A 27,323-nucleotide genomic window follows, 5' to 3' on the forward strand; every position below is an offset into this window, starting at 1 on the left:
AAAGGCTTCTCAACCAGCTTAATTAGCAGTTGATGAAAATGGAATTTATACACGAAAATGAAAGTTTTGTGTAACGTGAGTCTAAGTGTTTTTAATGACCCCAATCAGATGCCATCACCTTCGTTCCAGTGCATTATGTACATCATCACTACATTAACTAAAAAAAAGCAAAAGCTTTTCCACGGCTTTTACTGAAGCTCACCACATGATGGCATAATAGGAGAGAGAAACTGAAAGAGAGAGAGACGTTCTCTGAAGCTCAAGCAGTAAAAGACCTGACGTCATTACGTGTACACGAAAGTGACTCTTAAAAGCTGATGTTCACAGTTATTATGCAAAGTTGACTTTAAGAGAGTGGCACTGTTTACTTAAAATTCTCTTGCTACACTTTCTCTTCATGTCCACTTTTGTCTGTGATCTCCCACTGTTGTGCCTCTGCTTGTTTTGAGGGTTAGGGACATGGGGAGAAGGAATGAGAGGAATGAGACATAGGAATGAGACAATCCATGTGTCAGATCATTCCTTCTCATCCATATGCATCCTATGATTTTAAACAGCAGAACAGTTTGAATTTGGATAAATTCTCACAAAACCGACACAAACTAATTATTAACAGTTGACTCCCTAGTGAACCTTGATCTTGCTATCCCAGAACTCTCTCTCAGGGTCGGTTGCACCAAGGAGCGTGGTCAGAGAGAAGGGACCCACACATAAGTGAGAGGAGATACGGGGGGAGAGAGAGACAAGGTGTGGAATTTTGAGGTGAGTTGCGCTGTAAAGGTTGTGAAATAAAGAGTCTCTGGGTTTGTGCAATGGCAGTGGATAACAGGAGAACTATGAGGGGAGAGATAGAGAGTGGTCGGGATATAGTAGGTAAGGGGAGCAGAAATAGTCCGTGGATTTTCTGGTCTTTGTCCAGGAAGAATCCCATTTATGTTTTAGCACAGGAACTATATCAGATGGAAGGGTTGGGGTCATGGTTAGAGTTTAAAGATTAGATTATTGGGATAGGTCATCACCTTTGGGTACGGCAGTAAAATGTTTAACTTTGTTAATAAATGTAGTGTGAATGTTACTGGAAAGATGATTACCAAGGTAACTAAATAAAAAATGACCTCTCGAGTTCCATGAATAAAGAAACTAGGCTACAGCTAATTAAACAGACCTGTTTTGGAACAAGAGTGACCCATTTTGGGGCTTGTTGACTACCAAAACACAATAAAATCCTTTTTTCTCAAGGGGCATTTATATTGTGCTTTTGGCAACACAAAAATAACTTTATTTCACTAAAGTTGAGAATATATCAATAATTTAAAAAGATGGGAAATCCTACCCACTGATATTTTGACGTAAAGAGGACATCAATCAGATTTGCCATTGAGGTGAAGTGACAAAGTAAACAAGTTGACGTTACAGCCAACTACCAATACAGCCCTAAACATTGATGCTAGCTCCACATCAAAAGTTCACAGTGGGGGAAATATTAACTTTTACCGCAACACGGACTGGCCACTGTTTTTCTAGAGGCCGCAATGCAAACCCATCAATATGACTGCCACAGAGCAGTTGTACTGTCATAGGCTACCTATCACCCATTGAACTTGATCCACAAAGTATTTTTTTATCTTCCTAGATCCAACCCTGGCTCAGACACCTGCAACAATGCAGATTGGCATCGTAGGATTTGGACATTTAGGTGAGCCTCATTACTCGCTACAGAAGATGTGCTAATGTCTGTGTCTGTTGCTTCAGTGAAAGGAAAACATCTGATGATAAAAGGGAGTGGCCTGGACAGGATCTGTCTGTGTATGTGTACACTACTTCATAAAACTACTGAAGAATATTGATGCTTTCATTTCATATCATCCTCTGTAGTCTTCCTAAAATTTAACATCAGACTTTCAATTCCTTTGTCTGTAACCCCACACGATAACTAGCCTCAGATATAAGCTTTTAAATGACTATTGTCAATGGATAAGTACCGCTCGCACCACACCTCCCATTTGCATTTCCCAGCCCAGAACCAGTTACCTCAGACACACCCCTGGTATCTTCCCTCCTTCAATGTATGTTAATTGTGTATTCAGTTTCAATAACGGAGTTAGCAAACTGTATTGATATACAACAAACAATGCTGAAGTTCTATGCAAAAATATGCCCTTTTGGCAGAGATACAATGCCTATTACCTCCTTGATCCACTGTATTTGAGTGAAGGAGATTTCATCCAAACATTCTAGCCACTTAACATACAGGGATCTTCATGAAATGTCCTGTGATTCAAATTATTGCTGAGACACTTCTGAGGTATTTGCTTGGTTGTTTGTAACAGGACAATTTCTTGTGGAGAGGATTCAGAAGGAGGGACCAAAGACGGGACTTAAACTAGCGTTTGTGTGGAACAGAAATTCAGACAAGCTCAAAGATTCAGTACCTGAAGAACTCATTCTCCATAATCTACTAGAGTTTCCAAAAAGGTACAATGCACACACATACAGCAAGAGTGTGTGTGTTATAGAGAGATAGGCATGAATCATGCGTTAATAGAGTACGAATACAGACCAGCATGCACTTTAGCTTCATTAACATCATCAGCCCACATTTTTTTTAAATGTAAGTGTTTATGACATTTAAATGTATAATTCTTATATTCTTGTGTCTTGTGTTGTTACAGAGGAGCTGATGTAATTGTGGAAGTATGTCATCCTCGGATTGTTAAGGAATTTGGGCCCCAGTTCCTGTCACAATCTCATTTCCTGGTATTCTACACATCCTTCCTCTGATGTCACACTTAGACCGGTAGTTGGCTTTTCTCTGTTTTTATTATGCTGTATCATATGATCAACATTCTCTAGTCTCTTTACTCTACCTCTTTTTGCAGGTGGGAAGCCCCTCAGCCCTCTCAGACCCTGACCTGGACCAGCAGCTGCGCAGTGTTGCTAAGCTTCATGGGAAAACACTTTATGTGCCATGTGGAGCATTATGGGGTGGACCGGACATACAGAAGCTAAATGACTGTGGAACTTTGACCGTAAGAGAGGATTTGGATAATCTGAGATTTTTTTTTTAATACATCAATCTCCATCTTGTTGTGTTATTTGCCCTAATGTACCACGTCAAGATCTATGTATGAAACGATTCTCGCTGTTGTGCTTCTACTTCTTATTACTGTACTCTGAAACTCTGTGTTTTATGATCACTTCTCCCTCTTGGTTTGTCTCTCCATAGGCCTTAACCGTCCGCATGTCTAAGCATCCATCCTGTTTCCGTCTGTCACAAGACCTTCTAAGCGATTGGTCAGAGGGGGAGGGTAGGCGGGTCATTGTCAGTGGTCCTGTTGCAGAGATCTGTCCACTCGCCCCGAACAATGTCAACACCATGGCAGCGGCAGCTATTGCTGGGTCAACGCTGGGCTTCTCAGGAGTCAGAGGCGAGCTTGTGTCAGACACAGCGTGAGTTGCGTTGAAATTCTGTCAAAATCTCGTTGCCACCCACACTATCTGGACATCTCTTACATCATTAAACAGGAAGCCTTAGCCCACACCTACTGCAAAGCTTTCTTCATTTCCTTTTTTGTTTTTCATAATAAATGACAACCAACAAAAAACAAAAAACAAAGCCAAGAATAAGGAGGCACCAGAGGGTCATGACCTCAGCTTGTAATGAGATTTGTGACTGGCAAAGTCTTTCTACTCTGACAACACCTCTGTGCTGTGCATGGATACACCACAGATATGTTATGTCCATATCTCTCTCTCCCTCACAGACTGAAAGATTATCATGTGGTGGAAGTGGAGGTGACTGGTGTGGATGGTTTCACTGTGAAAACCGTCAGAAGGAACCCGGCAAAACTTGGAGCAGTAACTGGCAACGCCACCTATAACTCCTTCTGGAGCAGTTTACTAGGTACATGTGAATCAGTTTAATAATCGAGAATTCTTACCTATTATTGATGAACTTATTCATCTTATTAAATGAATGGATTCAGCAAGTTCAGAATTGGAGATATGGCTATGGAATGAGAAGGCTCTGTGGCCCTGGAAACCCAAGAAGTACATATACATATACATACTGTGTATATATATATATATACACACACACATACATACATACATACACTAAGACACACACACATGCAAGCACACACACACACACACACATATGGTAGTTTATATATATAGTACTATAGTAGTATAGTATATAGTATAAAATAAAGTACATGCAGCGCAGCTGTTTTATGTTTTCTTTATGATCTTTCTAGCCGTGTTCATAATGTCAGGCAGTTCTTTTTTTAGAGAAAAAAACTGACTACAGAGGGGACATCAGAGGGTGTCTTGGGATTTACTCGGCTCTTCGCCTTGTATGAAGTACTTGCAGCTCAGATAGTGGTTTTTGGGGTTTCTATATAATCTTTCTAGCTATGTCCCTGACAGACAATTCCTTTCCTATTTTTTTATCAGGACAATACATTAAGCATTTAATAGGGTAAAAGCAGGTTGGATGGTTAAGAACATTTAGTGCATCTGGCTTTGACTAGTCTTACTTTTTCTCTTATCAGAAAAATTACAGAAAATATAAGAGAATTTTAAGAGAACTTCGTTGCTTCATGAGGACCATTGACTCATTTCCCCCCCCCCCTTCTCCTTTCAGTTTGCAGAGGCCATGGAGGCAGAGTCTACCTGTGCTGAAGTTGGATGAATTTGTGGATACATTCACCTGTTCAATTTATTCCTGATGGCTATATCTCATCTGTGCATTGTACTATACAATAAAAAAAATTCAGTATTTCAACATTATCACTAAGACAATGATAAGCGTATGTGTTGGTTGTACTGCTAGTATAATAAAGTGTGTGAACTGATATAAAAAATCAACAACAACAAAAATATATCAAAAGGACGAAACACCATTGTCATCTTAATTCTATTATGTACTTTATTTCTATAATTTCTATTTTTTCAAGTGCACATTAACACAAATAACAAACTCAAACAGGGTGCATGCACTAAGACCTACCCAAATCCTCCTCAAGGCTTTCAGACACTCATTCAACAAGGCATACATCTGTTTGCAATCACAGTAGCGGTTCAAAACCCGTCAAACAATCATGGCAAACGTGACGGTAAAAATAAAGCAATCTCATATGAAACAGAGTCCTGCTGGCCTTGCTGAAGTTATGCCAAGTGTGCTATAACACACACATGTACACACACAGTTGTACACATAGTTGCTTTTGAGGCGACTGTGTCGGAAGGGCTTTGATCTGGATATTTGTGTAGTCTCTGTGTACTGTGTGTGTCTGTGTTTGTGTTGTACAGTAAGTTGATGTGAGTCTGTGTGTGTTTGTAACATGGCCTTTTTATCAGAGAAGATCGTTTTGTGAGTGACTTAGCACGGTCAGTCATAAAACTAATTTATTAGTTGTTTTTTTCCTGTTAGCCGAGTTCCATGTTAGCATTCCTGGTTAGCTGCAGCTAGAGATCCTTGTTAAAAGCTACAGTTCTCTGTTATCATTGGATGAGTTTTAACAATTAGCTTTCTAGAGGCAAATGGAAGTTGTGATATTTCAGTTGCCTGGTTACTGTTATGTTCCATACTGAATCATACAGTCATTAATCTATCTCTCCTCTTCCGGCATCTGTGTTACCACTCCCATAATGCAGTAACTTTGGAAGTCCATGTCTGTCATATTCTGGAGTGTGTGTGTGTGCAGTGTATTTTTGGAGTACTGGAGTGTTACCATGTACTTAGAAGGCTATCATTTAGAACTGTAAACATAAACATTAATTGTATAAATTCAGTGTAGAACTGTTCAGCCACAATGCTGTGTGTGTGTGTTTATGTTTGTGAGCTTGTAGGATGACTGGCAAAATGTGGTAATTGTGTGTATGTATGTGTGTGTCTGCAAGGCTCTGTCTGTCTGTGTCTATGTGTGTCTGTCTGTCTGTCTGTCTGTCTGTCTGTCTCTCTCTGTCTGTATGATTGGGTGAGTTAGTTCTTCTGTGAGTTGGAATTGTTGTGTGTTAGCAACCGGTGGGGCAGGGCGAAAGGCTGGCGGATGTTAAGTCGGTCTTTCTCCGCCTCCAGATCTTCATCATAGCGCTCGTCCTCGTCGGCGTTGTCCTCAGCCTCACTGTGGTGGGGAGAGGAGTGGAGGGAGTGGGCAGGCGAGGGCGGCACAGAGGCTGGCCGGGGGTACCGGAAGCCCGATGGCTGCAGAGAGAGGAAGAGTATGTCAGGGCACACAACCAAACTGGAAGATAGTAATCCTATTTTAAATACCAAAAAAGTTGACCTTGGAACTCAAGCTTGCGCATGAAAATGGTTACGCTTTAACGGCACACACAAAACCCTTCCTTCTCAAGGAACACATTCATTTCCACACATGCACATAGAGGAAGCATACATGAAGACTTACCTGAGATTCATCGTGAGGCTCATACATGTAGGTGTCTGGGTAGGCTTTGGCAAGAGCCATGTGACGTGCAGATATGTAGTACTATGGTAGAAAAGTGAGAAACACAGAGCGTACATGAAGTTAATTAAGTAAATGAAAAAGGTTTTCTGATATCTACTTAACACCAGCAACACGGTGAACCATAAATGCTAACCCTGCCGAGGTATTTCCAGTCCAGCAGGTCGCTGAGTCGCTCGGTTCGGTTCCTCTGGATGATCCTCTGTCTGCGGCTCTGCTGGCAGAACTGGTAGAGGAAGGTGGTGAGCTGGTTACAGGACTCATCCACCCCACGGTACCGCCGGTCAAGAATGTAGATACCTGGAAGAGAGGAACAGCAATCATACCGATACTTTCAGACTTTTCACAGTAAACGCAAAACATTTGTGTGCACTGCTGCATTCGGCCAGCTTCACAGCAAACGTGTGCAAGTCATCGTAAAAATAAGCACAATATGGTTTCAGTGTAAGCACAGCACTAACCGTAGGCAGAGGGGTCTGCTATGTGTTCCTCCATGAAACAGCCAAATCCGGACAGATTTGTGGAAATGGACGGAATTCCCATTACAGTGCATTCAGCTGAGAGGCAGAGAAATGAGCTTGGTGAATAAAGCTTGTGTGTGTTGAACCCTGGAATTCATGGAGGTAAGGCAGGCACATGGTGAGTGAGGTGTACAGGTGTACAATACCTGGTGTGTATCCCCAAGGCTCGTAGTAAGAGGGAAACACTCCAAGATGGCAGCCTCTCACAAACTCCTCATAGTCCATGGGCAGCAGGGGGGACGTGGAGGACAGGAACTCTGGATGGAAGATTACCTACGACAAAAGTGTGCGTGTTTACAAATAGCTCCACATGTTTGGAGTTTGACGGTGCATGACTGTGTTTGGACTTTGACTGCCTATATCTGATCTGAACATTGACATCAGCGCACACACCAATATACACATGAAGACCAGAGGTGGGGTGTGGTTGATGAACAAGCTCCCTTGTTTCAGGGCCTGATTTTCATCATACATATCATGAATTCCAAAGGGAGTGCACACACCTTCACTCTATCTGAGGCGCTGTTGAAGAGGCCGATGCGGCGGATACAGGTCAGTATGGGGTCGGAGCTGTCCTCCAGCATGTTGTGGGTGCAGATGGGGGGCTGGCACTGCCTCTGTGTGGCGAAGATGGCTCGCTTCATCATGGTGAAGTCTTCCTTATCCAGCATCTTGCTCATGTCTGGCAGCTGGCCACTGAGAAAAGGCATTCAGTCATTATTCAGTTACTCTGAAGTTGTAAGGCAATGGGAAAATACAAAACATAGTTACGGCTCATCTGGATTAGATACTCACACCAACAGTGATTCGTAGAGTTTTTTCCCAAAGCGTTCTTTGACAGTGTGTGCTGTATCCCTGTCATGAAGCAAACACATACACATGACTATACTTCACCTTCAAATGTAGAAGGAGTATAGCAGAATGAGTATAGTGATATAAATAAAGATCATGTTTGCTGTGGGAGTTATGTTGAAGGAGTATAGTAGAATGCAGTATAGTGATGTAAATAAAGATCATGTTTGCTGTGTGAGTTAACAGTATAGTGATATAAATAAAGATCATGTTTGCTGTGTGAGTTAACAGTATAGTGATATAAATAAAGATCATGTTTGCTGTGGGAGTTACCCGAGCTGTTTTCGGACTGCCTGGCCTTTCAGTGTCTCCACGTTGAAGTTGTTGGTCCTTGCGGGCATGATGAAAAAGGCAACAACTGTGACATCACTGTGGTTTACCTGCAACACACATATGCGCGTACACGCATGCACACACACACACACACACACACACACACAGAGAGAGAGAGATATTGGATATTGAATAATCGCTGATGTCCTTAAAAATTGTCCTGCAATCAAGGTTTTTCCACAGTGACCAAGTGTAGCGGATCATAACCCGTCCAGTTTAAAGGGCAAATCTAATTTCAAGATCTTTAGATTCATCTTTCGTTCGACTATAAGATCACATTTTTGTCAGTAGGGTCCATAAGTCATAGTATGGAGTCAGTGGAGAATTGTAGCATATGAGTACATCTTGGCAAGGAAGATGATCACCACAAGACAAACAAGGACAACTCCTCAAAAGCATGTTGCATGGTTGGCCTGCTTTTGAAAAATTCAGTCTTTATCTTCGAGTAGAATACTGCAGGAAGTAAGCAATCAAGGAGCTCTTTTAAAGGGGCGACAGTGGTACAGTGGTACAGGAGGTAGAGAAGTCGGTTAGTAATCAGAAGGTTGTTAGTTCGATTCCCTGTCGAAGCGTCCTTGAGCAAGACACTGAACCCCTAATTGCTCCTGATGTGCAGTGTGCCATCAGTGTAAATGTAAAATGTGTATACATTGTAAGTCACACATATGTAAGTCGCTTTGGATAAAAGCGTCTGCTAAATGACTAAATGTAAACGTAAAGGTTACAAGAGGTGATTTTAAGTGTAGGGACAAAGAGGATAAGAAGAGGGAAGTTTAAATGTCATGTAACATCATCAAATTGGACCATAATTGATCAAAATAAAGCCCAGTTAACTGTTTTTAAAACAGCTAAATGTTTTTATATTAGTCACGAAGCGTCAAAGAAATGTTTTCCAAATTGTAACAGCATGCAGAAAAAATGCACACCTAAGGCCTTTTCATATGTTCAGCCTAAAACACAGATCTTCAAAAGATCCCCCATCAGATACAGTATTCCAGTAATCCTTTATCATGAGTTAGTGCTCAGTGTGCAGAAATAAAACATTTAAATGTCTGTATTTATTCTCATTTCTTCAAGTCTAAATGTTTCATATTTTAAATAAAAAATGTATGTTGTATGAAGCACTCACCCTCAGCAGATAGTTCAGTCTGGCCAGAGCTTCTAGAAAGACATCCGCTCCTTTGTTAGAGAACTCGTAGCGCCCAGCAATAAAGAGGAATAAGGTCTTATCCAGGTTAAAATCCAGGTGCCTGTCAAATAATAAAGGTGTAGTCAATACAATGTGTGTGTCTGAGTGTGTGTGTGTGAGTGTGTGCTTGCATATGTGTGTTTGCATTTGTGGAATCTGAATTAATTTGGCCCGCTGTATCCATGTTAGGTCACTTACCCATAGAAGTGGCCTCTGACGAACTCATTAATGCGGTTTTTGCTCTGGGCATGGAGGTTCTGAAACTCATGCATGGCTGAGAACTTCTTCACATTCAGTCCATTAGGAGTGACAAAGTCTAGGACCAGAGATTAACAGATATAAGCAAGAGATTAACAGATTTAGTTGATGTGTATATGAATGACACTGGCCCTGGGAAATGTGGTGAGAGAGGGCTGAATGGGATTTGTGCTCACCTGGCTTCCTCTTCAGGAGGAACTCCGCTTCAATCGCCGTTATCTGGGAGACTGTGGTGAAAACATGAGCACACCGGGCAGCTGCTCGCTCCAAACAGTAACGGTGATATATCTGCCTATCTCCAGCCTCTTTATCCACATTAAACTGTAGATCAGAGCCAGAGAGAGAGCAAGAGGTGAGAGATTTAAGTTTTAATAATGATTAAATGACAATCAAAATGGGTTGACATGGGGTTACCTTTAAATAGATTTACAGATACATTATCGTCCATACACTATGTGCACACTTAAAATAAAAGCACAAACATGCTAAAGGCTAAAGTATTTGGTATTCCCCATTGTTTTACAGCTGTATGCAAAAGTTTGCGCACCCCAAGGCAAAATCTGGATTTTGTCGTTTTCTGAAGTGAAAAGAAGTACATACAACCCCTGCAGCAACGGGGTAAAGATAAGAATTTCTTCAAATGTTTAAATAAATAAATACAATTAATGAAGCTAAAAATAGACAGAAAAAAAGAAAAACAGTAATCCTGGCATGTGCAAATGTTTGGGCACCCTTCCACTTTAAAATCTCAGAACATAACATCAACTTAACTCATTAGGACATGTAAATTAGGTGAGGAGTTGTCATTCGCAATGGTCAGCTCATCACAATTCCAAAACAGATGGCTGTTACAGTTAACTGTGGAAGTTGAAGCGAGATCTTGAGGACCAAGAACACGTTCAGATATAACTGCATGTCTGCTGGGCAGAAAGGCCAACCAATCACCTCATGTGACTCTAAAGACCTGGCAGGAAGATTGATCGGACACAGGTGTGGTGGTGCACCATTCCACTGTGTAGTGCATGCTTGCATACACGGGGTCATCAGAGGGAAACTTTAACATTTATGATTAGGTCATTGGTAATGTCTTAAGAATGAAATTGTTAATATTGTGCTCTTTGGCCACAAGTGTGTTTGGACAACAAATGAACAGCATTTGATGAAAAGAACCCCTTGACAACTGTTAAGTTTGTAGGTGGATCTATTCTGTTTTGGGATTTTCTAACAGCCACAGGAAACTTCATACGAATGAAGGGAAGAATGGGATTCATCTAAATATCAGAAAATTCAGAATGCAAAAGTCATGTAGTCAGTCAAAAACTGAAGCCTACGAGAAGTTGGTCTCTACAACAAAACAATTCGAATTACGAATTCGAAAACGATTCAAAGTATACCTCAAAATAGCTTTAAGAACTTTTGCCCATGCCACAATTACTCTTTTCTTTTTCTTTTTAAGTCCAAAGCTTCAGAAGTAACACTGCATTAAAAGTTGAAGAAAGCCTTTGTTCAATATTTCTCTGCTACAGGGGGACCATTGGCTTCTTTTCACTTTAAAATCAACTAAATCTGTAATTTTTACAGTGGTGCCAAAACGTTTGTGTTCAACTGTACATATTTAACATGATTTTTTAATTTGTAGTCTTGCCTCAGCAAGTTTGTTGTAGAAGTCCACATTTCCGGCACAAAGGTATCGTCCCAGTAGTGTGGCGTGAGTGGTGAAGATGGTTGCTATTGGCAACTGTCTCTGTCGACATAGCATCAGCCCCAAGCCGGACAACCACTCGTGAAAATGTGCCAATACGTGTGGCGGTTCCTCACACTGAGCTACATACTGAAACACATTAGTATCACATTAGTATTAACTTCAAAAGTATTCATATGAACTTCATTAGTATTAATCTCTCTATCACATACACACACACAGTATATTTAGAGACACACACCTCGCCAAGTAGCCAGGCTGTCAGAAAGCCAAAGAGCACGGCATCGTTAGCCTCTCGATCGAACCATGGCACACCAATGCCACAGCTCTCCCACAGCTCGCTCTTCCAGCGGTCCAGCGACCACGCGGTGAATCCCACATCAATCAGAACCACATAGGGACTGCCCTCTATCAGCCAACGCCCAAAATATACCTAGGGGGTGGGCATGGGGATGGGTACACAACAATGGACTTCTTCAGTATGTCTGCTCAGACAAGGAGGGTCTAACAGTGAGCTTGACTTGTTAATGATTGATTTCCATTAATTTTACCATTGCTTTCATTCATTAGAGCAACCGTACAGTAACAGTTACAACTGCTGCTTACTCCTATTGCAGACACATACACATAAACATACACACACAGACAGACAGGCAGAGCACGGGACAGTGGAATTTACTCAAAGAGCAAAGATAGACAGCTGAGAGTGTGTGAGACTGGTACAACCTCTAACCTTTAAATACACATGCCGGGGAGATTATAGCTCCACCAAACACACACACACACACACACACACACACACACACACACACACACACACACACACACACACACACACACACACACACACACACACACACACACACACACACACACACACACACACACACTGTGCAGAATGAAGGTTTAATGTTTCAAAGAGGGGTCAAAGAGGTACACAAGCACTTTATGTTCCTCCACTGAACTACCAGAAAAGATCACAAACGTATGATTGTGTTCTCACATTACATGTTTGACGTAAAATGGGAAGGCAAATGTCATTTCAATATTTGTGTCTGTGTCCTGAACAAACACGTTTTTACATGCAGTGTTGTGAATGCGTGTCTGTCTACCTTGCAGCCACTGGCATTCATTTTGTCTATGGTTCTGATGAGAGCCGGGTTGCTGGGCTCGATGAGCTCAACCTGAGTTCTGACATTGGCCTCCGTGTAGGGGCCCACCAGGAAGTAGTTCTCACCCCATTCCTCACAGGTCAGACGAGCTTTCGTCTGGATCACAGTGTAGATCCCCCCAACTAGAGGAAAGGAGAGAGGGAGTGAGAGAGAGAGAGAGAGGTCATTCATGCTATGCAGATATATTTTGAACCCCCTGTTACAGAAAAGGGGGAGTTATATAAACATCACATGACACACACAACCCTCTGACCACACAATGACTCACTCACACACACTATATTACAAAGTATATATTATATATTTTATAGACACAATAAACACCACAGTGGCCACTATACATATATCTGTAAGTGACCCCGTTGACCACTAATCCGTAAAATATTTTGGCCAAAAAAAACATAGTTTTTAAATACTTCTTCATAAATAGCTAAATAGCAGTTTTTACTCAATCTGAGACTTGAACATAAATAGAGACATTCACATAGGCAGCATTCAGTGGACAACGACTGTATAACTTCAGATAAGACTCCATAGTGTTTTCATGACAGTTCACACCTCCTTTAGTCTCATGTAGTTTTCACTTTCAATTCAGAATACAGACAAAAGTGGGAGAGGAAGACACCTACCTTTGTTGGCCACTTCCCATGCTATTTCAAACAGCACAGCATCCTCCAGGTCAAACTCCTCATCCCAATCATCAAGCCCCGAAAGCGAGGTGACTGACAGACTACGAGCCAGCGGCATCCTGGGACATGTGGTTTAAACAGACACAATAACTAATGCATGAAGAATTATGAGGAAGCAACAGATCACATCAATTTGTGTGTTTGTGACTTGTGGAATGTTTGGCATGCTTCCAAGACCAGCCATTCCATTTCAGTTCTGTATGTCTGTAAGTGCTGCAGCCTGAGCAGCTTGCCCGCACTCATACCCTATCCACTATTGCACAAACACACAAATGTAGTTCTGAGCCAATGCATGTGCTAAACCAATGGCACATGGAAGTTTCCCTTGCCAAAGAAAATGTAATAAATAGGGGCATTCTCTTCTCTTTGTCTCTCTTATGCACACACTTTGGGATTGGGTACATTTCTCTCTACTCCAAACACTGTGTGTGCGTGCGAAAAAGAGTAGGTGTTTTGTTATGTTTCATCATTCTTAAGTCCGGACAGAGCACCCATCTATTGTAACTCACTCTTTCCCAAACGCACACACCCATACCCAGAGCGATTCTATGTGTGTGACACACTTGCGAAATATTGTGAAATAATTTCGGGAAATGCATTTGTGTATGTTTAGTCATCTGTAGCCTACTAGGATAATAACTGTCTACCTGTGGAGAGCTGTTTGTCTATACAGGGACTCAAAGCCCATCTCGAAAACAAATGAATATCTGCGTTTATGTCACAGCTATGCTGCTCGCATTTTACACAGATATAGGACGGCGTGTTCTCTCACACACCAACCCACCAAGCAGGCCAATGCGTACGTGCGCCTTCACCATAAACAGCTACAGACGCACACCACACGTAAAACCAAAAAAAAATCCTGGCTGTTTAAGCGGAAGCCAAATTGCAGTATTTTGTGTCGGCGGTGTCAAACGCATATCATCGGCCATCCCAGCCTAGCCTATTAAATGTATCTTCCAAACTGTCACACTACTGAGACGTACAGACAAATTCCATCAGGAAAGACACAGCATACGGGCATGCAGACAGGAAAAGTGCGTGTAGACTACAGGCGGAACGCTCCTAACGGACATACGTGTCCTGTTCGTGCAACATCTACTATGCTAGTGGCAGAGAGTAAATATTTTAGATAAAAGTGATTTTAACCCAGCTGTTTTTTCACACATGCACTTACAAACGCGTAGCCTACACTCACTCACCCAGAAGCGGCGTCCTTTCCCAGCACAACAACCTAACATTCACAGTGCAAGTCAGTCACAAAAAGGATGGGGCGTGCGCAGGTGGAGATTGCTCACACTCCTTCCCTCTCACATTGGAGTATTTTCGCGTTTGTCAAAAATCACATTCAACGGGGAGGGCGTGGTGTTGCTGATGGCTTGCCCCAGTCGTATAATAATAATCAAGAATAATCAGGAAGTCCAATCGGTATGGTTGGATGTACGCTGTGGTGTACGCCCAAACGGCGCAGATGGCTAGAAGGAGGCGTTTTCGCAAATGAGAAACCCGATTGCCTGGCTCGGGAACTCGTGAGCTCTGCTTACTGGCGGAGCTCCTGTCTGTCGATCCTAGGTGACTCGTGAGGAAATCGAGCCCCTGATTTTTTTTTGAAGGAGCTTCGAAAGGGCAACCCAGTCAGGCTATTTTTAATATTTGGCTCGCCAAGGTGCGGAAAATGCAACGTGACTGTGCGTTGTCACTCTGTCTAATTTGTTCTTTTCTATTTATTGCCTAACCACAGAAGACAATTGACCAATCTTGATATTCGCATACTTTGCCCCACAGCCTGGAGCAACAAGTGTAGCAGTCAGGCCATTTTGCTTTCCGCCTTTGATGTTAAATGTGCTTGGATGGATCAGACACACTAAAAACAAGGGCACACATGAAGCAGATCACCATACCAACTGACAGACTAAATAACTATTGCTAACATTGCTATGTGCAGGGAAACCGGGGCCAGTATTTTATATAGGCCTAATTAAAATGCCCTTTTTACGTTGCACCAGCATCTATCGACGCTCCCTATTTCTATCCAGACCACTTGGCTAGATCTGGGAATTTCAGAAACCAGTGTGACACACTAAATATGGCCGCCTCGACTATCCACTGTCTATGATCCACTCCATTAGTCAACTTCCGGACTTTTGCCGGGAAAACGGAAATCCTTCGCAACGAGCGGTCAATGCTTGAACGTAGTGAAGTGGCGGGAGATTCTGTCAGGCAAGTTAGGGGGTAACAAGAGCCCAAGTTAGACGAAGTTGTGGTGACATTTTAGTCTTGTGTGCATCTCATCCATGTTACGAATTCTGGAATCATCGTCATATTCTTTTGGAAGTCATTTGCTTAGTGTATAGTCTCTTGGTTAACTTAAGCCAAGGTAAGTTGGTTGTTGATACCTTGTTAGCTTGCTAAATTAACGTTAGCTAGCCTGAACAATGTTGAACTGCCTATCGCCAAACGTAATGTTATTTCCGCATATGTAGGAAGATAGCTTGTTAGTTAGTCACTAAAAACAAACTTTGATGCAACCACTAAGAGTATGCCTATCGGAAGCCATTAAGATCACAACAAAAACACCAACGCGCCCTGTTTCAGGGAACACCTTAACGTTACACGTTTAGTTAAGTGACATGGGTTAACCTTAATTAATAGGCCTAGCTTATCATAAAGCTAAAGCGATTGTTACGTTGTTATCCTGAAACAAGTGTCTTTGGATGCAAGGCAGGTGCCTCTGCTAGGTCCCTAGACCGACAACGTTAAGTTTAATAAAGTTAATAAATAATAATAATAAAACTTTATTTATATAGCACCTTTCATGCAAAAGAATGCAGCTCAAAGTTGCTTCTTTCTGTCCTAAACTGTGATGATAATGTTTATTAGAAATGTACTAGCCATGGGGTTGCAGCTGTAAATTAACGTTAGCTAACTTAAACTATGTGTTACACCATTATCACTGAGGTTAACTGCGCCCTCAAGATCCGTGTTTAGTGGAGTTGCATAGGGCCTAGGAGGTTCCCCCAATTCATCGTCAGTGGTTCTCCGTCAGCTCATGGCATAGCTTTGCATGACCGGCCTCATGCCAGTTTGCATACAATCAGACTGTTTTGCCTGACTGTCGTTCTAGCTCTCTGTAATGCAGACACCGTGGGAACAGGGGCATTTAGCTTGCACACCTGGTGGACATCCGTCCTAAATATCCTAGAGTGCACTACAATAACTCTGGAGTTTTGCCTGTAGGCCATATAGGCCTGTGTGCAATGCATAGTGAATACTGACCCTGAGTCATGTGCAGTATAACTTATCACTGCTGGTCTTACTTCAGGTCTCTTGAGGAATGGACCCAAAAAAGAGACAAAACAGAGGCTCCTTCAATGGCGGGGCCTCGCAGGCCAAACGTGGGAAGTCAGGGGAAGACTGGGAGGACAGCCCGTCTCAGTTTGAGGAAGAGTTGGCCCAGTTTGATGACCCTGACATGGAGGCTGAGTCAAGCGAGGGGCAAGCAGGCCATGATGTCATACCTGTGGGTAAGTTCAGCGGTGGGGATGGGCTACCAGCATCTTCATTGGATCTGTCTCTATTGTGTACTTCAAGCTGTGAGACCATGTGGTCTGGTTTTGTAGGTCTGTTACTGGCTATTGATATACCATTCGTAAACATGTGACATGGTACACCTCCCACAGTAGTTTCATACTTTCATTCACAGTTACGTATTTTGAGTGACATACAATATAGGGCCAGTACCTTTTTCTTTTCAGTATAGGTGCCATTTTATATGACGTTTGACTCCTGACCTCTGTTTTTCTTTGACCTTTGTTCAGCTGACCTGTTTTCAGCTGATCTGAATCCCAGATGGCCCAGACCAGCCGCTCCAACCGTAAACCAGTACACCCAGACCCTCGTCTTCCAGCAGATCGACCTGGATTATTATCTGGGTAATACAGAGTCTAACACATCACCGTCTGTCCTCAAGCAGTGACAGAAGAAGTTAGTCTTTGTACTCCTGAAAATCAGGAGCAGAAATCGTAGATGTATTTGACAGGATCCAAGCTTTGTTGTACTTTTCAACAGTGATCAAAGACTGTGTGTGTGTGTGTGTGTGTGTGTGTGTGTGTGTGTGTGTGTGTGTGTGTGTGTGTGTGTGTGTGTGTGTGTGTGTGTGTGTGTGTAGGCCAAGCAGTAGCAGGTATGCCTGGTCAGTCTCATGGGAAGGTTCCAATTATCCGCATGTTCGGAGTGACGGACGATGGGCACAGCGTGTGCTGCCACGTGCACGGATTCGCCCCTTACTTCTACATCCCTGCCCCTAACGGTGAGAACACAACCCAGTCATTGCTGCGGCTCAGCATACTAGCCTCAGAAACGCTGAACTCTCACACAATTTCTTTTTGAGCCGTAGTCTGTAGATATTGTCTGCTTAAGTGTAACGGTAGAGTGCTATATAGTGAGTAAACCTCACTCCCCGACACCCTAACAGACGCACTAGGAATCCATGGGTTTAAGCCACCTTCCTTGCACGCCTGCCTCCTCATGCCCGAGGTGGCAAGTTCGAGTCTGGTGCGAGACGGCGCTAGTCTACACAGCACAGGCAACACCTACTTAATGTCTCTACTGACAGCATCCTTTCTCCTCTGTGCTCGACAGGTTTTACCCGTGATCACCTCGCTGACTTCCAGAAGGAGTTGAACTCGGCTGTGTTGAAGGACATGCGCGGCAACAAAGACGACATATCGGTCACTGTGCTGGCTGTGGACATCACCCGCAAAGAGAGTGAGTCTTTCAGCACCACTTTGGCTGCTCTTTGTGCACTTTTAGTATTTGTGTGTGTGTGTTTAATAATATTACATATTACAACATATTACACCAAGGTATGTATGGATACCATGGTAACCATCCTCTGGACTTCCTGCGGATCACCATGGCGATGCCACGCCTGATTGCCCCGGCGAAGCGTCTGCTGGAGCAGGGCTTAAGTTTTAGCATCTTCCGCACGCAGTCCTACTCCTCCTATGAGGCCAACATCGACTTTGAGATCAGGTGTGTTGGAGTTCAGGGCTTCTCTTACAGTTGGATGCAGGAACGACTGTACACCAGAATTATAGCCCATTGTATATAATAATATATATTTGTATTCATCCTTTAGGCTATTTATTCAGAGTAGCTTTACTGAGCAGCCACTGCTTGTCAGCAGTACTGTGTGCGTGTGTGTGTGTGTGTGTGTGTGTGTGTGTGAGCACAGCTGTTTGCAGTGATCTGCTTCCCCCCTGGCTTCTCCATCAGGTTCATGGTGGACTGTGACGTGGTGGGTTGCTGCTGGATTGAACTGCCTAAAGGGAAGTACCGTGTGAGAGAGGAGAAGGAACCTGCAGACTCTAGGCACCCAGGCAAGGTACAGTACATTTGTACAGAGAGAGGAGATGTATTAGGCTTTGGAGAGACTGATTGGAACTAGGGATGCAACAGGACAGTGGGCCCACGGTTCGGTATGTTGCATGGTTTTTGGGCCACGGTAACGACCCACGGTTTTGGTATCTTGTATATTTAAAATATATATATTTTTTAACTATTTATTTTGCCTATAGACAAATAAAAGCTTCAATTAAGATAAATGGCCGCATGACTGACTAGGTCGGGTTTCTATCTCTACTACAGTGAGGTAGATTTCACTTTCGCTCTGGGGGTCCAACTTTTAGTGGAGAGAGGTGGATAGGGTGTCTGTGTCAATTTGTTTTCAATTTCTCTCTGTGGTGTTTTATAGAGCTTTGCTGCTGAAATCTGTGAGAGAGGGGACATTGTAATGTGGTTAATTTCTTTTCCATCAGGTGACAATCCCGAGTCAGTAACCGCTGAATGTGGCAGTAAATAGTTTCGTTTTTTTGTTTGCAAAATCGTTGTAGCATGGGCCAAGGTCAGTCAATAAGCCAGTGAATGTTTTAGGTTATTTACTGTCCTCTTACCCTCGTCATCGTATTGAACGCTGGATCCAAAATGTTCCCACATAGCTGTGATGAAAGACAGCGGTGCTTCTTGAAATTTTCTTTCTTCTGTTTAGCTAGCATTCGTCGGTGTCAAGTTGGAGTTCAGAGAATTTAGTTTTTAGTTTCCCCTCTCTTCTACAGCTCCTATTTGCATACAGAGCACTGCTAGGCTCCAGGGAAGTTCTGATAGACTCCAGGGAAGTTCTGTGGAACTGAATGTACAACGTGTGTGCAGTCTGCAGTTCAATAAGCAAGTTTAAAAAAAAAAAAAAAATGGCCGTCATATCGTTGTACCGCGGTTCACGTATGCATATTGAACCGTAGGGGGCATCCCGAACGGTTCTGTACCGTTGCATCCCTCATTGATGCACTGTCTGCATGAAGCATGTCAGGCACCTATTTGTGAATTTCCCCACACATACCCAACATGTACATATTGTAACATAATATGGTGTAGTATTCTACGCTCTCGTTAACCACTTCTCTCTCTGTCTCTCAGGTGTCTCTGAGTCAGTACGAGGTGGATGTAGGATGGACAGATCTGATTAGTCACCCAGCGGAGGGGGACTGGCAGAGGATCGCTCCGCTCCGAATCCTCAGCTTTGATATTGAGTGTGCCGGGAGGAAAGGTGTGTCCAGTGACCTTACTCTGGGAACGTTAAGATTCTGTGTGTGTGTGTGTCTAGTATTTTAATGTATGATCTAAATTCTGTTTGTGTTTGTTTTCAGGTGTCTTTCCGGAGGCGGAGGTGGACCCGGTCATCCAGATCGCCTCCATGGTGCAGCGTCAGGGAGAGAAGGAGCCCTTCATCCGCACCGTCTTCACCCTGCAGAGCTGCGCCAGCATAGTGGGCTCCCAGATCCTCTGTTTCACTCAGGAGAAGAACATGCTACAGGTACGCACACACACACACACACACACACACACACACACACACACACACACACACACACACACACACACACACACGCGCACACACACACTCTCCCAGATCCTCTGTTTCACTCAGGAGAAGAACATGCTGCAGGTACACACATATACTCTCACACCCTGACTCGCTCTGTTTCTCCCAGGAAGTCATCTTCATTCTTACACACAAACACACATTTCCTGCTCCCAGTTCCTGTTTATCCTCTGCATATTCCGTCAGGAACACACACACACACACACACACACACACACACACACACACACACACTTTTGTCTCATACATACATCAGTGATGTGTTGATGTGACGCTGGTTTGGTTTTGATCACAGCGATGGGCTGAGTTTGTGAGAGCTGTGGACCCAGATATCATCACAGGCTACAACATTCAGAACTTTGACTTCCCCTACCTCCTCAACAGAGCTGCTGCCCTCAAGGTACTCAGCCATGGCCTCTCTTTGTGTATTGTATCTGTGATGTTTGTTTGCCCACTTTTAGTCCCACACCCCAGTGTGTGTGTTTCTCTGCTTGTTCCACCTTTATGGTCAATCTGCCAGGTATACAGTTAAAAAAAGAGCATTTTTATTACTATAATCGGTTTGAATTAAAATAGTTTGTACAATGTAAGCCTTACATATAAAAAGGTCTGTGTCTGTGTGTGTCCAGGTGCACCTGTTCCCCTATCTTGGCCGGATGAGGGGCATTAAGTCTGTGATGAAGGACTCCAGCTTCCAGAGCAAGCAGATGGGCCGCAGGGAGAACAAAACTATCAACATGGAGGGCAGGGTTCAGTTTGACCTGTTCCAGGTACGCACTCACACACACACACACACACGTACACGTACACGTGTGTTTATGGGCCATAAGTCTCTGTGGTTGAGAACAGATAGTTGCCATGATGACGGGTGAAGCTGAAGTATCTAGACACTGTTATTTGTATCTCAGCAGGATGGCATGCTGTTGTTATGCCTTAGTGTTTGTGCTGTGTGTTTAGGTTCTGCTGCGGGATTATAAACTACGCTCGTACACTCTCAATGCTGTCAGCTTTCACTTCCTGCAAGAGCAGAAGGAGGACGTGCAGCATTCCATCATCACTGACCTACAGGTAACACACACACACACACACACTACAGTACCAGCCTTTTATGTGTGGACTAATGGTGTGTCAGGCCCAGCCTTCAGTCATTGACATCTACGGTGGCGACTTCTTTCTTGTTCTCTCACACTCTCCATATTCTCCTCCCTCCCTCCCTCCCCGTCTCTCTGTAGAATGGGAATGAGCAGACGCGGCGCCGGCTGGCGGTGTACTGTCTGAAGGACGCCTACCTGCCGCTGCGCTTGCTGCAGAAGCTCATGTGTGTCATCAACTACATGGAGATGGCCAGAGTCACCGGGGTCCCGCTCACCTACCTGCTCTCCCGCGGACAGCAGATCAAAGTCGTGTCTCAGCTCCTCAGACAGGTACACACAGACACACACACACACACCCCAGTCTAATGCATACAGTAAGGTTTGTTATGGCTGCAGGGACTGGTGTATGTTAAAGTTATCAGCAGCTCTTATGGTCCCAGGTGTTTAATCAGTGTAAGAAAGTAGAAAAATGTAAATTCATGAATGAGAGAGCCGTGTTAGTAAGCCATACCTTTGTGTAGGCCATGAAACAGAACCATACCTTTGTGTAGGCCATGAAACAGAACCATACCTTTGTGTAGGCCATGAAACAGAACCATACCTTTGTGTAGGCCATGAAACAGAACCATACCTTTGTGTAGGCCATGAAACAGAACCATACCTTTGTGTAGGCCATGAAACAGAACCTGGTGATGCCTGTGCTGAAGGTTGAAGGTGGAGAGGACTACACTGGGGCTACTGTCATAGAGCCAGAAAAAGGGTGAGTGTGTGTGTGTGTGTGTGAAGGAAACCTTTCACCCTTTGGTAGAGTGGTATGTGTATATTTGTGACCACCTTGTGTGCATCCCTTCTAATGATGGTGTGTGTGTGTGTGTGTGTGTGTGTGTGTGTGTGTGTGTGTGTGTGTGTGTGTGTGTGTGTGTGTGTGTGTGTGTGTGTGTGTGTGTGTAGGTATTACAATATCCCTATAGTCACACTGGATTTCTCTTCTCTGTATCCATCCATCATGATGGCCCACAACCTTTGTTACACTACATTACTACCGAAGGGGCAAGCTGACAAACTCGGGTAAGGGCTGCCTGAAGTACAGTCAAGTACAGTCTGCCTATAGAGAGATATTTGTGGAGCAGTTATTAATAGTCGCAATCGTGTGTGTGTGTGTGTGTGTGTGTGTGTCAGTCTCTCTCCTGAAGACTTCATTAAAACTCCCACTGGTGACTCGTTTGTGAAGCACTCCGTGAGGAAGGGCCTACTGCCAGAAATCCTGGAAAACCTGCTCGGTGCCAGAAAGAGGTAAACACACACACACATACAGAAATAAAGATGAATATGTATGCATTAACACACACTTAGATATCACCAAATCCTTAAAAAGTTCGTATGTGTCCAAAAGACAAACACACAATGTACATACTACTTTAATACTGAATTGTGACTGAATTGTACAACACAAACCGTATAGAATGCTGTTTTTAGAAATAGTCCACACATATATGTGTGTGTGTGTGTGTGTGTGTGTCTTAGGGCAAAGGCTGAGCTGAAGAAAGAGACCGACCCATTCAAGAAACAGGTTCTGGATGGCAGGCAGTTGGCATTGAAGATCAGTGCCAACTCCGTGTACGGCTTCACTGGTGCCCAGGTGGGCAAACTGCCCTGCCTTGAGATCTCACAGGTGAGCTGCTGTTCGCATTACTGCCACACCTGTCTGGCACCAGTCCTCAACCTAAAACTCACCCACTTGTCTTAAAACCAGTCTGCCAACATCTTTTATTGCATTATAGTCCTGGGTCTGGGCTTTGCTCTGAAATGCAAGAGCACTTAATTCACAGATTGGTTAATCCACTGGTTTCACCCACTAGGGTTCTCTGGAGGTTTGTCAGTGTAAAGAAAAGACCATGGACTTAAGTGAAGCCCCCTGGGGTTATGCGGCGTTCTGTGACGAGCTCTTGTCTGTCTGTCTGTCTATAGAGTGTGACCGGCTTTGGCAGGCAGATGATTGAACGGACTAAACAGCTTGTTGAGTCCAAGTTTACCATGGCCAACGGTTACCAGGCTGATGCCAAGGTAGGTAACAAGCTTTTGTTTTTTTGCAGTTATTCCGACTTCTGTGTGACCTGAACTTTTGTTCTTTCCATTTATTTAGTTTATTGTCCTAGGGTTTGTTGTTTGTGTGATTTTTTTTTTTCCCTAAGGTGTGTCTGTGTGCTTTATAGGTCATTTATGGGGATACAGATTCTGTGATGGTGAAAATGGGCGTGGCTACCGTGAAGGAAGCGATGGAGGTGGGCAGGGAGGCTGCTGAGTGGGTGTCATCACACTTCGTCCAACCAATCAAACTGGAATTCGAGAAGGTACCATCTGAAGCGCACGCACGCATTTCCATGCATTATTTTGTCATGATTCTTGTGTAATTGTACATGCTACTGTCAGGTTTTTAAGTCTCTGTCTCCTATTCTTCTGTCTCCCTCTCTCACATAGGTGTACTACCCGTACCTGTTGATTAATAAGAAGCGTTACGCTGGCCTGTACTTCTCCGGCAGTGCGGAGCAGTATGAAAAGATGGACTGTAAGGGTATAGAGACGGTCCGCAGAGACAACTGCCCCCTGGTGGCCAACCTCATCAACACCTGCCTCCAGAAACTCCTTATTGACAGGTAGTTAAAAACACTTAATGCACAACTAAATTCACACACACCCCTTGAAAACACACTGTGAAAAGCTCCTACAACACAAGCTTGAAACCTCTAACCTTAGCAGGTTAACACATCTTCATAGGTTGGTGCATAGCCATAACTATACATACACACCCCAATGCCTGACTGGTCTTGACATCACACACACGTCATCCCTTAACTGTCTCCCACATTATTCTTCTCTTAGTAGGTGATTTGTATGTCATATATGTGAGACTGCCTCATGCTGTGTGTGTGTGTGTGTGTGTGTGTGTGTTTGACAGGGACCCTGATGGAGCTGTGACCCACGCTAAAGAGGTGATCTCAGACCTGCTGTGCAACAGGATAGACATCAGCCAGCTGGTCATCACCAAGGAGCTCACGCGCACAGCACAGGAGTACTCCGCGAAACAGGCACACGTTGTGCTCGCAGAGAGGTGTGTGTGTGTGTGTGTGTGTGTGTGTGTGTGTGTGTGTGTTTATTTATGTTTTGAGATGCTGTGTGTGAAAGGTTAGAGTATAATGCTACTCTGTCCCCCAGTGTTCTCGTTGGTGTGTGTGTGTGTGTGTGTGTAGAGGAGCTCAATCATGTGTTTTTGCGGGTGTGTGTGGTACAGGATGCGTAAGCGTGACGCCGGCAGTGCTCCTAACCTGGGGGATAGAGTTCCATACGTCATCATTCAAGCTACCAAGGGAGTTGCAGCCTATATGAAGTCTGAGGTTAGCTGTGTCTGTGTGTCTGCGTGTGTGTGTACATGCATGGCACAATTTTCACATTTTCTAAACTTTAAGATGAATGTTGGGTCACATCTTTGTTCTGCCTGCCATCCTGTGTGTTTAATGGTGTGTTTAACTGTGTGTGTGTGTGTGTGTGTGTGTGTGTGTGTTTGCTGGTCAGGATCCCATCTATGTGCTGGAGAATAACATCCCCATAGACACACAGTACTACCTGGAACAGCAGCTTTCCAAGCCCCTTCTCAGGATCTTTGAGCCCATACTGGGGGAGAGCAAGGCCGAGAGCGTGCTTCTGAGTAAGCTTAATCACGCACAATCTCACATTTTATCTCTCTTACACACACACTCTACACACTTCCTATATCTGCATATTCAGTTCCTAAATTCACTGTCAGACATAGACCAGCTTGGCTCTTTATTCCCAAGTCTCTTTCATTTCATTTGTTGTTGCCTACAGTTGCAGTCGAGTGAAAGAGTTTGTAGTCTGCATGTAAACGGAGTCTCTCTCTCTCTCTCTCTCTCTCCATCCCCCTGTCTTTCCTTCTCTCAGAGGGAGAACACACTCGCTGTAAGACAGTGTTGACCTCCAAGGTGGGTGGGCTCATGGCGTTCGCCCAGAAGAGGAGCACCTGTATCGGCTGCCGAGCGGTGCTCAAGGGCGACGGTTAGTGAGCTGCAGGTGGCAGTGCATGTGTGGTTGTGTTGCACACATAATGAGTGCATGTTTGACTGTGACCCAGCTCTTATCTTGTGGGATGTGGTGTTTTTTTTTTTCTTCTTCTTCTTCTTCTTTCCTCTCTCTGCAGCGGCTGTTTGTGATTTCTGCAAGAAGAGGGAGTCTGAATTATACCAAAAAGAGGTGTGTGTTACTGTACCTTACTTACTGTACCTTACTTACTGTGTGTGTTTTAACGTGTGTGTCCTAACGTGTGCGTGCGTGCGTGTGTCCAGATCTCACACCTGTCGACGCTGGAGGAGCGCTTCTCTCGTCTGTGGACTCAGTGCCAGCGCTGTCAGGGCTCCCTGCATGAGGATGTGCTCTGCACCAGGTAGACTCCCCCAGCCCCCGCCCCACTCACTGTATGCAAAGATGGACGTCAGAGCTAAGGGTGCCACAGAGCAGAGCAAGAGGGTCCATTCTGCTTTGAATACGCGTGTATGGGGCCAAGTGTACATGCTGTGGAGCAGACAGTCTACAGTCTTTCCAGAGAAATTGTAAAGGAATAGTGATTGAAATCTTTAATGGAATCGGACGTATTTTCAAACCAGACAGGAATGTGTTAGATCAATAAAGGTAACGCCTAGAATGATTAGATTAGATTATTCTGACCTGTGCCATATTTGTCTTAATGTCTGGGAGGAAGGCACTGGTGCCTTATGACTAAAGTCTCACTTGTGGTGTGATGCTTTGTGTCGAAGGTACATGTTTAGAGACCACTACAAATCTACATTTGGAGAAATTGCGGCAGGGTACAAATCAGTCACTGATATGGTTATGCCTTTAGACTCGTCAAGAACGCTTTTGCACTGCCATGTTTGAATCACCTTTTAATTAACTTCTTAAAGTTAATTAAATAAATACGATCTTTTGCAAGAACAGCAAAGGCCTTATTTCACTTTCCCAAATCAGCAGCAGGCCTCAACAGTCCGCTGCATGGAGTGGACAGTGTAGCCCTTTAACCATAACTTTGCATCAGGGTAACTTAATGCATTGTGGGGAGATGTTTTATCTGGGTGACATCTTTTGCGTTTTGACAGTCACATTTCCTGTTTCCTTCTCCGTCTTCCTCTCAGTCGAGACTGCCCCATTTTCTACATGAGGAAGAAAGTGCAGAAGGACCTGGATGATCACCAGAAGCTTGTCTCTCGTTTTGGGTGGTGAAAGGGAAAGGTGCTACTGAAGTTCTTCTCTCTTGCTGTCTTCTCTCTCTCTCAATCGCTAATGTGAAGAATGAGGGTTTGTGTTTTTTGTAAAAACAAAAATTATAATCAAGATGTCATTTACACATGCTTTTTTTTTCTACAGTAAGATAATACACTGCATTTTCTTTTGTAAGACCCTGACTCAGTCTCTTCACTGTTCTATCTCCTGAATATTTTATGCACGCGTGTACACAAGGCCCTCTCTGGGAGTACATCAGGGTTCCAGACTGCTTGGCAGCTCTGAGATCCTGACTAAAATAATCAACCATCCTCCCAAGATGCCTTCCAATCATGCAACTCAGTTTACATCTTGATGATGATGATGATGTGTGGCGACGGCAATAATCACATATAATTGGGAAAGCAACACTGGGGCTTTTCCTGTGCAGTAGTGATTGGGGATGCATTTCACTTAGAAGCATTAGGACTCTAAAGCTAACTAGTTTTTTTCAAAATACATCACTTGGCAAGCTAGCTAGCTGGGTTTCATCAGTGCCAACTATTGGCCTTTGCAAGGCAACTGTTTTAGCTGTTAGCTTGCTAGTTTTGGACACAAACGCTTGCCTCGAACTTTAATGTATGGGCTTAAAGCATTGGTTGCATGGTTTGGCGCAGCTTTGTCATCCTTCAACAATGCCTGATCTTGAACCCAGAGACTAAACTGATGCCTCCCCCATCATGAAACATTAAACAACGTTTTGAAAATTAGCTGGAGAAGTGCTAAATCCAGTTTTGTGAGACGGGACCCCTGCAGAACCTGCATGTCTGAA

The 27,323-nt window shown here is 43.8% G+C and overlaps 3 protein-coding genes across 4 annotated transcripts; 2 read left to right on the plus strand and 1 right to left on the minus strand.

Moving 5' to 3' along the window:
- The first annotated feature begins 643 nt into the window (after positions 1–643).
- On the plus strand, positions 644–4,794 carry aspdh (aspartate dehydrogenase domain containing). The gene is made up of 8 exons (XM_012821522.3): positions 644–762; positions 1,634–1,696; positions 2,331–2,475; positions 2,673–2,757; positions 2,880–3,029; positions 3,227–3,450; positions 3,765–3,904; positions 4,649–4,794. Exons 2-8 carry the CDS (start codon positions 1,663–1,665, stop codon positions 4,684–4,686), a joined length of 816 nt encoding a protein of 271 aa, XP_012676976.2. The 5' UTR covers positions 644–762; positions 1,634–1,662; the 3' UTR covers positions 4,687–4,794.
- A 116-nt stretch (positions 4,795–4,910) lies between these two features.
- Positions 4,911–14,620, minus strand: gys1 (glycogen synthase 1 (muscle)). Its single transcript, XM_012821519.3, has 16 exons — positions 14,392–14,620; positions 13,130–13,248; positions 12,441–12,622; positions 11,570–11,761; positions 11,272–11,457; positions 9,803–9,947; positions 9,567–9,684; positions 9,309–9,429; positions 8,120–8,226; positions 7,790–7,849; positions 7,498–7,690; positions 7,141–7,267; positions 6,935–7,030; positions 6,610–6,773; positions 6,417–6,497; positions 4,911–6,211 (listed from the first exon to the last, which is right to left on the minus strand). Exons 2-16 carry the CDS (start codon positions 13,245–13,247, stop codon positions 5,990–5,992), a joined length of 2,112 nt encoding a protein of 703 aa, XP_012676973.1. The 5' UTR covers position 13,248; positions 14,392–14,620; the 3' UTR covers positions 4,911–5,989.
- A 42-nt stretch (positions 14,621–14,662) lies between these two features.
- On the plus strand, positions 14,663–27,261 carry pold1 (polymerase (DNA directed), delta 1, catalytic subunit). 2 transcript variants are annotated; one of them, XM_031574721.2, is made up of 27 exons: positions 14,663–14,855; positions 16,512–16,713; positions 17,008–17,121; positions 17,358–17,498; positions 17,831–17,956; positions 18,055–18,223; positions 18,467–18,575; positions 19,664–19,793; positions 19,894–20,060; positions 20,425–20,529; positions 20,759–20,899; positions 21,087–21,197; positions 21,362–21,553; positions 21,895–21,983; positions 22,175–22,291; positions 22,403–22,516; positions 22,748–22,895; positions 23,192–23,287; positions 23,437–23,574; positions 23,702–23,877; positions 24,180–24,332; positions 24,513–24,615; positions 24,794–24,926; positions 25,181–25,294; positions 25,437–25,489; positions 25,582–25,679; positions 26,425–27,261. In XM_031574721.2, the coding sequence occupies exons 2-27, from the start codon at positions 16,524–16,526 to the stop codon at positions 26,510–26,512; spliced, it is 3,315 nt and encodes a 1,104-aa protein (XP_031430581.1). In that variant the 5' UTR covers positions 14,663–14,855; positions 16,512–16,523; the 3' UTR covers positions 26,513–27,261. The 2 variants fall into 2 exon arrangements, with proteins under 2 accessions (XP_031430581.1, XP_031430575.1); XM_031574715.2 differs by lacking the exon at positions 14,663–14,855 and adding an exon at positions 15,352–15,566.
- The last annotated feature ends 62 nt before the right edge of the window (positions 27,262–27,323 follow it).

The sequence above is a fragment of the Clupea harengus genome, chromosome 1, assembly GCF_900700415.2.
Source record: "Clupea harengus chromosome 1, Ch_v2.0.2, whole genome shotgun sequence".
Taxonomy (NCBI): domain Eukaryota; kingdom Metazoa; phylum Chordata; class Actinopteri; order Clupeiformes; family Clupeidae; genus Clupea; species Clupea harengus.

What these genes read in the sequence shown, in the direction of transcription:
- aspdh (XM_012821522.3), top strand. Translation starts at nt 1,663, where the DNA reads ATGCAGATTGGCATCGTAGGATTTGGACATTTAG. An exon ending in CGTAGGATTTGGACATTTAG is followed by an intron (nt 1,697 to 2,330) that starts GTGAGCCTCATT and finishes TGTTTGTAACAG; the next exon opens with GACAATTTCTTGTGGAGAGG. An exon ending in TGTCACAATCTCATTTCCTG is followed by an intron (nt 2,758 to 2,879) that starts GTATTCTACACA and finishes CTCTTTTTGCAG; the next exon opens with GTGGGAAGCCCCTCAGCCCT.
- gys1 (XM_012821519.3), bottom strand. Translation starts at nt 13,247, where the DNA reads ATGCCGCTGGCTCGTAGTCTGTCAGTCACCTCGCTTTCGGGGCTTGAT. An exon ending in GCAGTCCGAAAACAGCTCGG is followed by an intron (nt 7,850 to 8,119) that starts GTAACTCCCACA and finishes GCTTCATGACAG; the next exon opens with GGATACAGCACACACTGTCA. An exon ending in CTCTACGAATCACTGTTGGT is followed by an intron (nt 7,691 to 7,789) that starts GTGAGTATCTAA and finishes GCCTTTTCTCAG; the next exon opens with TGGCCAGCTGCCAGACATGA.
- pold1 (XM_031574721.2), top strand. Translation starts at nt 16,524, where the DNA reads ATGGACCCAAAAAAGAGACAAAACAGAGGCTCCTTCAATGGCGGGGCC. An exon ending in CACGTTGTGCTCGCAGAGAG is followed by an intron (nt 24,333 to 24,512) that starts GTGTGTGTGTGT and finishes TGTGTGGTACAG; the next exon opens with GATGCGTAAGCGTGACGCCG. An exon ending in GGCCGAGAGCGTGCTTCTGA is followed by an intron (nt 24,927 to 25,180) that starts GTAAGCTTAATC and finishes TCCTTCTCTCAG; the next exon opens with AGGGAGAACACACTCGCTGT.